General features: G+C 45.0%; 3 protein-coding genes across 3 annotated transcripts; 1 reads left to right on the top strand and 2 right to left on the bottom strand.

Annotated features, from left to right (window-relative positions):
- Positions 1-300: 300 nt before the first annotated feature.
- retm (real-time) lies at positions 301-6656 on the bottom strand. Its single transcript, XM_017178440.3, has 6 exons — positions 6309-6656; positions 4206-5141; positions 3876-4134; positions 3705-3823; positions 2711-3041; positions 301-2601 (listed from the first exon to the last, which is right to left on the bottom strand). The coding sequence occupies exons 1-6, from the start codon at positions 6369-6371 to the stop codon at positions 2321-2323; spliced, it is 1989 nt and encodes a 662-aa protein (XP_017033929.1). The 5' UTR covers positions 6372-6656; the 3' UTR covers positions 301-2320.
- Positions 6657-6833: 177 nt separating this feature from the next.
- Dus3 (Dihydrouridine synthase 3) lies at positions 6834-8996 on the bottom strand. The gene is made up of 4 exons (XM_017178431.3): positions 8872-8996; positions 8652-8817; positions 8288-8585; positions 6834-8238 (listed from the first exon to the last, which is right to left on the bottom strand). The coding sequence occupies exons 1-4, from the start codon at positions 8901-8903 to the stop codon at positions 6893-6895; spliced, it is 1842 nt and encodes a 613-aa protein (XP_017033920.1). The 5' UTR covers positions 8904-8996; the 3' UTR covers positions 6834-6892.
- LOC108082855 (GTP-binding protein 10 homolog) lies at positions 8956-10411 on the top strand. Its single transcript, XM_017178432.3, has 3 exons — positions 8956-9086; positions 9142-9664; positions 9727-10411. Exons 1-3 carry the CDS (start codon positions 9045-9047, stop codon positions 10311-10313), a joined length of 1152 nt encoding a protein of 383 aa, XP_017033921.1. The 5' UTR covers positions 8956-9044; the 3' UTR covers positions 10314-10411.
- The last annotated feature ends 13 nt before the right edge of the window (positions 10412-10424 follow it).

Below are 10424 nucleotides of genomic sequence, written 5' to 3' on the forward strand. Positions count from 1 at the left end.
CAGCGGGTTTATCGGCGCTGTGCGTTATCAACATTTAAATTGGTTGCTTGTCGTGTTGGTTTGCTATTGTTGCAGGTTTTGTTGTAAGCCTTCAGATCCATTCCTCCAGGATTCCTTCCAGGAATCAAAATCAGCCAGTTAGAGCTGAGGAGCAATGAAATTAAGTAAGGATAGTGGGTTTTCAGCGAGAAACTCCACAGAGATGGGAGGAAATCTCCGAGAGGTCAAGGGAGGTACCTTACCTCGTAAGATCTGCAACCAAAAACTGAGTAGCTCCGTTTCCAATATAAACACATATACTAATTAATCTTACTGGTTTTATTTGATTGCGTTCTTATTACAACTTACACACTTAGTCAACATGCAATGTTCTCTATTTTCGTTATTGGCTTCTTGTATTGACGTCCACTTGTCACGTTATTGATTATCATGTATCTTATAAATAGTTTACAACGATTTTGCTTATTTAGCAAATTTTTGAGTTTCAACTAAATGTTCTCGATTTCCAAAGGCTAAACTAGTTAGGTAACGGGTAGTCATTGATAGATATATTTATGCAATTCCTATTATATTAGCGTTCATCTAGTTTAAAAATTTTAAAAGCTAAGTTATGTATATAAAATTAAAATTTGTTTAAATAAATGTATGTATAATGTAAAATGGACTAATTGACGGTTTAAAGTAAGGTTTAAAATTATCCCCGCCTAGATATATGTAAGTGCTGACATTACCGAATGAATTGCACTAGTTTTCAAGCTTCCAAGGATATACATAAATATGTGCATACCTCTTTGAAAGCATATTTTTTCATATTAAAACCTCTTTGAGATATTCCTAAGACGATTTTCGGATAAAAAGAAAAAACCCTTTTTGAAATCAGAAGATTTGATTGAATTTGGGAATTAATAAATAGGAAAAAATTAACTTGATATTGAAAAATTTAACCTAAAAGGGAAATTATTTAAAAAAACAAGAAAGAAAGCTAACTTTGGCCAGCCAAAGTTTGTATACCCTTGCAGGTAACAATTAAAATATATCATAACTATGCCAAAAATGCATTAATTTCGATTCGGAAAGCAGTTTTGTGTTAGTTTTCAAATTTAAAATTTTAAGAAATCAAAATTTTTGGGCATTTTTGCTAATTTTAATGATGTAACCGCTTATTAAATTTCGCAAAAATGGCAAAAAAATCGATTTCTTCCGGACATGTCTAGAAAGATTCGCCTGTTAATGCTGATCAAGAATATATATGGTTTATGGGGTCGGAAATGATTCCTTGACTTAGAAAAATATTATTTTGTATTATAAAATCTGATTTTTTATATTAAAAAACTTCTTGATTTTTTTAAAATAAAAATATCATAACTCGGCCAAAAGAGCATTAATTTTAAATCGGAAAACTGTACGGTGCAAGATTTTCTACAGTTAATAAATCTGCATACTTCATTTAAAAATTTTGAAAATTCAATTTTTTATCAAAATCAAAAATTTTAATGATGTAACCCCTTATAATATTTTGCAAAAATGGCCAAAAAATCGATTTTTTCCTGACATATCTAGAAAGATTCCCCTGTTGATGCTGATCAAGAATATATATGGTTTATGGGGTCGGAAACGTCTCCTTCATTGCGTTGCAAACCTCTGACTGATATTTTAATACCCTGCAAGAGTATAATGAGAAAGTGATAAAAAACGTTAATCCTTTAATCTGAATGTCAGAAATATAAGTTGTGCATTTTTTAAAAAACACGTTTTCAAAGAGGTACGCATTTTCTTACTAGCTAGTATTATTATAGTAGCACAATTAGCAAATAAAACATTATTGATGTAAGATGGCTGATTCGAAAATAAAATCTAATAATGTGATAAAGTCGGAATGCTGCGTTGCATAGTAATTTCATTCCTCTGAAATATGTGTTTTCCTTTTGCATTTAATATTCTAAACATGTTTAGTAATGATTTAAAATTCCTAAGACATTCGACAATTCTTTTTTTAAATAAAATATTCATTTCCGAACTGTTCATCTACAAAAAAAAGCCAAAATGTACAAAAAAAGAATTATAAATATTAAAAAATATATATTAAACAGGCTGAAGAAAAATTTATAAATCAAAAAGCAGTTTGCTAAATTAACTAAAGAAAGAAACTAGAATGAGATTGCCACTTTTCCTCCTAAAAAAATATATCGAGAGTGTCGGATAGATTGACGCTTTTCTCTATCAGCGTGCCAGTTAGCATATTCGCTTCCAGTGGCTCCTCCAATGGAGAAGACATCCCATCGGCTCCGCCTCTTACCGCACCCTCTTCCTTCGTCTCATATCATCGACTTTGGACAGAGCTGGCCGCCGACGAGTTCGAGGAGAAGGCCGATTGCAGGCTTGTCATTGAGCCCTTGTAGTTGACAGAGCTGAGCACCTCGTAAAAGACATTCAACTGAGCTCCCGAGGGACTGAACCAGTGCATTAAATAGCTGTCGTTGTGGTGCATCACATGCGAGCCCTGGACGCTCTCCTTGTGTCGGCAAATGAGAGTGGGCTCCTCCCGAAAATAGTTGACGCCCTCAACGAAATCCTGCAGGTCGAAGTACGACACCGCGGCATCTTTAATAGAAAAGCGCGTTAAACCAGTTAATTGAGATGCTTAATATAATACGTGTATTAGTAAGAAACTGAAATACTTTCATAGTTTCATGTAGAAATGATCTCTTACCATTCTTCTCCGGCAGCTCCTGGGTGACCCGGTAGAGCGTGAAGTGCAAGTCGTTGCGCATCACATCAAAGTCCCATGTCAAGACGCTCTTTGGGTCTTCGTTTCGGATAAGAAGCTCGTGACTAAAGCCCGCCTTCAGCTCCACGCTCTTGTACAGGTTCTGATGGTCGTGCTGGATAATTGTGGACAGGCGCTTGGCCGGGGCGATTGACTCGGCGGCACTGGCAGTGGCTGGCAACTCAACGGCGGCCACGTCGTCATCGTGATCCTCCTCCAGCGAGTTCATCTTGTAGAGCGTTTTGGGCACTAGTCCGCCCTCATGTATCATGGTCTGGTGGTGGGAAAATAACGCACTTTCTTAGATCAATTGCTGATCCTGATTTAAGGGTCGGCGGCAAGGACTAAGCACGTATGTGACAGCCTCTGGGGTGAAACAGAGATCGGGGACGCAAGAACTGATGTGAACGGTGAGCACAACTGGGGGCTAACAAGCTCACATGGACATTGCACATTGCGCAAACACAAAAGACGCACAAACAACAAAGTGTAAGCGACGAACAAAAACGAGGAAGTAAGACAATAGCTGACGATTATAGATACAAAAATATTCTTTGTGGTTGCTGGAGGATCAGTGGCGTACGAAGGCTGTTATTGCTGTTACAAACTCCTCTCACGAAATCCCCCAATGAAGTCCTGCGTACGCCACTGCTGGTGACAAAATAGTTCGGAAGCAGGACGAATGAAAATAGAGAGAGCGAGAGTTGGAGGAACTGCTTACACAATTGCATTTGGCTAAATAACAATGGCGAAAGTATTTCTGACTGACTTGCTCCACAAGAGACACAGGCCGGGCCTCTAACTGAGCCGGAGTCGAAGGGGAAGAGAGAGGTGGAAATATATAACAATATATAGAGTAAGTACGTAACCTACAGAGTCATGGAGTCCCAACACCGAGGGCGTGCCACAGAGCCGCAAGCCTCCCTTTGGTACTCACCTTGCATGGTCCACCCAAGAAATCTGGCACTACTTCCTCATCCAGATACTGCGCCAGGCCATCCCTCATGTGCACGCAGTCGGGGCCGTAGAATAGAAACTTTGAGCGGGTGTGCTCGTCTACAAAGAATGTTTTTGAGATGCAAAATTGATTGCAAAAACCACTACTCACCAATGAAAGCACTAACAATGGTCCAGGCTATGGGGAACACCCTTGGCGCCCGCACTACCAGAACACGGCCCATTGTCTCTGGGTAATTGCGCTCCACTGTCTCGATGATGTATAGAAGAGCCTTGATTCCGGGTCGCCACAAGTGACGCATGGACAGCCCCTCCAAGTCAACGAGCAGGGACCAGTTGAGCACAGGTTTCTCCAGGCGTTCCGCGGACTCGTTGATCTTCTGTATGCCTTCCTCGCAAATGTGCAAAGCCTGGACAGCGAAAAGCAGCCAGTTTAGGATGTCACTTGGCAATTCACTAAAGAGGCAGGCGGCATTCTTACCAAACGCAGCAGTCCTTCCATTCCCAGCGACTTCAGCAGGCCCTTGACATCCATATGGCCCAATCGAAGAATGTAAACGGGCCGTCCGTCCTTGTCGTGGTGATGCCAGCCGCCCGGAAAGTGCTCCACCACCACAGCTGGAGCGGTGTACTCCTCCAGCAGGGCGTCGATGCGGTGCTCCCGACGCCAGCGAAGCGAATCGCAGAGCATGGCGAAGGCCTGACTTACATGCCAGTCCCTGGCTGCCAAGAAACGCAAGATGGTCTGATAACTGGGCAATCGCTCCAGATCATCGACACCATCTAGCATTTTTCGCAGCTCGAGCAGCTTGGACTCCTGCATGGGCGTGAGTTGGCCCAGACTGCGAGCGATGAAGTCACCGTCAAGCATAATGTCGTGATGCTGATCTGGTGCTGGGTCCAAGACCGGTGACTTGGGAGCGTCGGCCGGTGGCGTCCAGCGGTCCACATGTGTGATACCCTCCTCGCGCAGCTGGCCAATGAAGTACTCAATTATCTCCTTACCCTTGAGCGTTGTCTGGGTGTACTGCTTCATTCCCATCTTCTCCATGGAATGCTCAAAGCCAAAGAAGTTCTTAATGTCCAACGTTGCCGTCTGATCGAAGCACGTCCATTCCGAGTTGTCGGGATGCGAGTAGTAGCGACACCTCTCGAAGATCTCGATGCGCGAGGAGAAGCTTTCGTTTACCGCCTCGATGCTCAGCGTGCGGTTTCCCATATCAAGGTAATTGTGCTGCAGGAAAAACACGAAATCCACACCGATCAGCTTCTTAAAGATGTAAGGCGCTTCCACCGCCAACTTGCAGCGCCTGCTGGTATTCCGTTTAGCCCCATTCTCCAGTGACTCGTCCTTGATTATCTCGCAGTCCAAAACGATGGGCATCTGAGGACATGTGGGAAAGCGACGCTCGTATGCCTACGGGTTAAAAAAATTTTTAAATTGATTAATTGAGTATTAACTTTATGTGATGAATCGATAATTTGACCTTATTATACTTTATACATGGCGGTCTAATCGAAACATTCATATGAGCTAGAAGTACACCAGCTTAATTGCGTGTCCTTTAAGATGCACAGGGTAAGGTTAGAATTATAGATCGCTGCCCTTCCTCCTAGTCACAATTAAACCCAGACATGATATATAATTTAAAAGTTAAGGCCGACCGTGTCACTTGTGTAAAGTGTCATGGGAAACTGTTGGCCAAGAAACAGCTTGTTGTCCCAGTGTTTACTCCCATCGACCACTAAATTATTTAAAGCAAAGGAGCGCTGGGATAACAATTGACCTCAGCAGAAGCATAAAGTTTTATCTAGCCATGTCCGTAGTCTGTATTTTTTCTATTCTAATTAGTTTATACGTAACAGACCAGATCAAATGACTATATCATATAGTAGCTGCCATAGGAAAAATCGGAAAATTAAACAAATTTTGACAAAAGATATTTACGTTTAAAGTTACATTTGTCTTTGTCACCTGCTCAAATTTACATACACACTTAGTTCATATTTCTGGTGCCGTTATGCGACAGCTCGGAGATTATTGTTAGTGTCCAAATTGGTCGCAATCGCTCATTTCCGGCCTCCATTATCATTATTGAATTGTATCACTTGAGCAGGACGGATCTCGAAATGCAAAATACAAACTAAACCAAACCGCCCATCTCTCAGCGTACATATGTATCTACATACAAATATGTACATATGTATATTTTTTGAGAGAGCAGTTTCCATTCATGATAGTACACTAAATTTTGTATAGAGAAACAAATGCTCTATCTTCCTCTTTCTCACTGGGAGCGCAACACCAAGGAGAGAGAGCTCCGGAAATGTGAGAGGGGATGTGCTGCCCAAGGTTAATTTTATTTATCTTCTGCACTTTTGTAAAACAAGGAAAGCTGCTGACTGCTGACAAAATAAATACAATATGCGAACGGACTTCGACAGCTGCACATTGGCACATAGAATAGTCAAGGGAATGGCACCTACTATCACGCCCTTGAATATTTATGAATGCACTAATAAACACAGGAAGGAGGTGGGTTACGAAACCCACGCCTACGCCTAATGCAAATATGATACACACCTTCATAACCAGCTCGAAGGGATACTTGTAGACCCTCACGGGAGACTGGAACTTTTGCACCATCTTGTTGCTTTTTCCGCTGTTGTTCTTGGTGGTACTCGAGGAACACGGCACTGGCTAAAAATCAATGTTCACTTTGTATGCACTTTTCCGATCCGGCCGAGGGGCCGGGAGGTTCGATTTGAGCAGAATATATTGGGCTGGTTTTATATTTGATAGTGACAACACAAAGGCTTGTTTTTTTTTTAATGTAATGTGTGTGGTGTCAATCGGCTTCCAGCGTAGGCGTTTTCCTTGTGCACAGCCCCAACTTGTCTGGCGTCTAAAACATCAGCTGGCCGAGAAAAGCAGGGAAAGCCTTTCTCTTGTTCTGCTACGCGTATACTAATATCGATTGTTCGATTTCAAGAGCCGCAATTATCGAATATAAGGCTAGTATAGTTCAGAACCATAAATTATCGATATCGATATAACCCATCGATAGATATGATGGCGGATATTTAGTTTTTTAACGAAATTCAAATGTTTAATTAATTAATAACTATAACTTTTATTAGTGTTTATGAAAACTAAAAGAAAATCGTTTAAAAGGCGTTTGCCTTGTGCTTTGGCACGAAACTAAAACCTTCGGGTACCCGACCCAGCAGCGATTCGCTCAGCTTCACCCAGTCGGCGGAGTTTCCGGAACTCATGAGGGTCTCCATTTCGTCGCGCCCTCGGTATTTTTGAGGTCGCGAGTTGATCTTCTGCGGCGGGGCCTGCTGCAGGGCCTCCGGTATGTAGCGGTACAAGAACGACTGCCATTCGAGGAGAAATCGTCGGGTCGTCTCCACACCCTTTGTGTCCGAGCCCCAATGCTCCAGTCCATAGTTGCAGTACTTGCGCAACAAGTCGTAACGTTGACCTGATGAGGGCTCCCAGGCCTTGTGCTCCTTTATTTCCTGGAAGATCCATGGCTTAATGAGCGCTCCTCGCCCAATCATCACAGAGCTGACGTGTGGAGCCAGTTTTCGCCTCTCCACGTAGTCCTCGTAGCTGAGAATGTCCCCGTTTCCGATCACTGGCATGCGTTTGGCTTTGGCCGCGCACTCCTCAATGTAGCTCCAGTTGGCGTGCTTGGTGTAGCGCTGCTCCCTGGATCGCCCGTGGAGGGTTACGGCGGAAGCGCCCCACTCCTCAACCAAGGGGAGCAGCTCGTGCGCTACGGATTTGTCCGCATAGATGCCGGTGCGCATTTTCACGGTGAACGGCAGGCGATCTGACAGGGCCGCACAACTACGAACGGTAAGCTCCAGGATATTTGTGCGCCGCATCAATGCGCTGCCTCCGCCTTGCTGGTAAATCAAATCAATCGGACAACCAATGTTAAGATCTATGAAATTCACTTGGGTCGTCTCCGCAATGACCTGCGCTGCCTGGGCGATCATATTGGGGTTGTTCCCGCACAATTGCACACCAAAGACGTCCTCGCTTTCATGGCGCTTGGTCAAAGCCCACTCCTGACCCAGGCCCTTGACCAGGGGCATAGCGCAGGCCATCTCGCCGCAGGTGATGTCTGCACCAAATTCCTTGCAGATGCGTCGAAAAGGCAAGTTCCCGACAGTGGTCAGCGGAGACAGGAGGAGTTTATCGCGGAAATCAACGGCTGGTTTTAGCTCGGCATCTCTTCCAGTGGTAGAGTCATAAATAACACAACCCGCTGAAGTTTCAGTGTCTACGGTGTCCGTGCACTTTGCCTGTTTCTCTGTCGCAGGCTCCGGCTGCTCGTCGGCTTCACTGGCTTGGACAGGCTGCTCTTCCAACGCGTCCCCAGACTCTGGCTGTTTCTGTTCTGTTTGCTTTCGGGCGTCTCGAAGCTGTTCTGCCCGCTTAATGAGCTCCTTGCAACGACTAAAATCGTAGTCACGCTTCCGCAGCCGCACCTGAAGTTCTGAAAAGGAGAGTTAAGTTACGTTTTCAGCAGAAGCTGCTTTACCAACCTGAGCTTATGCCATTGCATGTAGTGGGAGCCTTTTCGTTGTATTCCTGCTGCTTTATGTTCCTGCCAAGCTCATCCGTGTGGCTCTTGGCAAACCGACAGCTAACTCCGCGCGCACAGTAGCCTTTTGTTGTATACACATAGCACTCTGGGCCAAGGTCCTCGCCCTTGGCTGCCAGAAAGGCATCCAGATCATGGACATAGCGGCAATTCGGAACGGAACAGGGTTCTCCCCCAGTTCCATCGATCAGCGAGTGGCAGAGATGCGAGTACCGCTCATCCTTGAACACAGGACGATTCTGTATAAACAGAAAAATGTTACTCTTATTCCAGGTAAGATATTTTAATGCCGATTAATTACTGACTTTGTTCTGACCCCGTTTGCGTTCCTTTTTGTTCCATTTATTGTTTCCACCGGCGTCTTTGGCTTTGCCGGCTTCAGTTTCACCTTCCTCGCGCTTTCTCTTGTTGGTTTCGCCTTTGTCGGATGTAACCGCCAAGCTGCTTTCATTGCCTTCTTGTACCAGGTATCTTTAGCGAATACGTCCATTACTATTTATTTATCAGGAATATGGGAATACTCACTCCGGTTTTATGTAGCAAATACCCGCCTCCATTTCACGTGTTGGTCTCTTTGCTTTATTGTTTTCTTTATCAATCAGCTGATTCCGATTTTGTTCAAGAAAAAAGTGTTGGTAAATGTAACAAAACCGCGAATATTCGATAATAGAACTATCGACAACAGAAAACACATTTTGATGGTTCAGCTGTTTAAATTCCTGTTAAAATCCACAAAGGCGGTAGGAATATGATTAAAAATCGAAATTAAAGTAATCCATTTGATTCCTGCCATAGCCCGCCCGAGCCCACTTCCGACCCAGCTTCCTGGACACATTGCGGCTGGCCGTCCGAGGAGGACATGGGGGAAACGGGTTGCCCAAGTACGGAGGAGTCGGCGGTCAGGGTGGCTGCGTCTATTTGGTGGCCAAGGAGGGACTTACGCTGCGCAAAGTGGCCCAAGGATTGCGGGACAAACGTGTGGCAGCCTCCAGCGGCGAGGACAGCAGCAAGGCAAGCATCTTCGGCCGACGCGGAGTGGACCAGCGCATCGAGGTGCCGGTGGGCGTTCAGGTGTATGACGAGCGCCACAAACTGATCGCTGATCTCAACGAAAACGACTCAACCTGCATTGTGGCGGGCGGAGGAACTGGTGGTTGCACAGGAACTAACTTTTTGGGACGTCCCGGCGAGAGCCGCACTGTGAATTTGGACCTGAAGCTGATAGCGGATGTGGGACTCGTCGGGTTCCCCAATGCGGGGAAGAGCACGCTGCTCAAGGCCGTCTCCAATGCAAACCCAAAGATTGCGGCTTATCCGTGTAAGTAATTCGTTTGCCAGCTCTCGAGTTTTCCGTAAAGTAAATATAATTTTCATTTTCAGTCACCACCATCCGGCCACAGATTGGTACCGTGGAGTACAGCGACTTGCGCTCCATCACCGTGGCAGATCTTCCTGGTCTCATCGAGGGGGCCCACGCCAACTTCGGCATGGGCCACAAGTTCCTCAAGCACATCGAACGCACCCGCCTACTCCTCTTCATGGTGGACATCTTCGGCTTCCAACTGAGTCCCCGACACCCGCATCGGGATTGCCTGGCCAACATTTACGCCCTGAACAAAGAGTTGGAGCTGTACGACCCAACCCTGTTGGAAAAGCCCAGCGTGCTGTTGCTAAATAAAATGGACAAGGAAGGCGCCAGCGAGATCTTCACCAGACTAAAGCCGGTCATCACAGACTTGGCTAGCGGGCTGGCGCAATGCCCCGAGGAACTGCGTCCGAGCCAAGTACTGAAGTTCGAGAGCGTGGTGCCCATTTCGGCAATGAACTCTACGAAGGTGACACAAGTAAAGTCGCAGCTGCGGCGGACGCTTTTACGATTGGCGGAGAAGCAGTTCCTGGCAGATGAGGAGCAAGTTAAAGAGCAGTTGCAGCAGCGCGTGGGTCTGGTTGGGCCGAAGATTACTTAGTTGGTAACCATAACTAAATTTCACGTAAAGGTATGATTTGTGATTAAAGTATATATGTTTTTGAGTAGCATCAAAAATAAAACAAAAAAAACATTCAAGATCGAAAAGTAA

The sequence above is a fragment of the Drosophila kikkawai genome, chromosome 2L, assembly GCF_030179895.1.
Source record: "Drosophila kikkawai strain 14028-0561.14 chromosome 2L, DkikHiC1v2, whole genome shotgun sequence".
NCBI lineage: Eukaryota > Metazoa > Arthropoda > Insecta > Diptera > Drosophilidae > Drosophila > Drosophila kikkawai.

Bases quoted from the DNA above. Each gene is read 5' to 3' on its own strand.
- retm (XM_017178440.3), bottom strand. From the start codon at position 6,371: ATGGTGCAAAAGTTCCAGTCTCCCGTGAGGGTCTACAAGTATCCCTTC. The intron at 3,824-3,875 runs GTGAGTAGTGGT...CATTCTTTGTAG, and splicing joins CATTGTTAGTGCTTTCATTG to ACGAGCACACCCGCTCAAAG. The intron at 3,042-3,704 runs GTGAGTACCAAA...TCCCACCACCAG, and splicing joins TCTTGGGTGGACCATGCAAG to ACCATGATACATGAGGGCGG.
- Dus3 (XM_017178431.3), bottom strand. From the start codon at position 8,903: ATGGAGGCGGGTATTTGCTACATAAAACCGGA. The intron at 8,818-8,871 runs GTGAGTATTCCC...TATTCGCTAAAG, and splicing joins ATTTGCTACATAAAACCGGA to ATACCTGGTACAAGAAGGCA. The intron at 8,586-8,651 runs GTCAGTAATTAA...CTGTTTATACAG, and splicing joins GCAAACGGGGTCAGAACAAA to AATCGTCCTGTGTTCAAGGA.
- LOC108082855 (XM_017178432.3), top strand. From the start codon at position 9,045: ATGGTTCAGCTGTTTAAATTCCTGTTAAAATCCACAAAGGCG. The intron at 9,087-9,141 runs GTAGGAATATGA...TTCCTGCCATAG, and splicing joins TGTTAAAATCCACAAAGGCG to CCCGCCCGAGCCCACTTCCG. The intron at 9,665-9,726 runs GTAAGTAATTCG...TTTCATTTTCAG, and splicing joins AAAGATTGCGGCTTATCCGT to TCACCACCATCCGGCCACAG.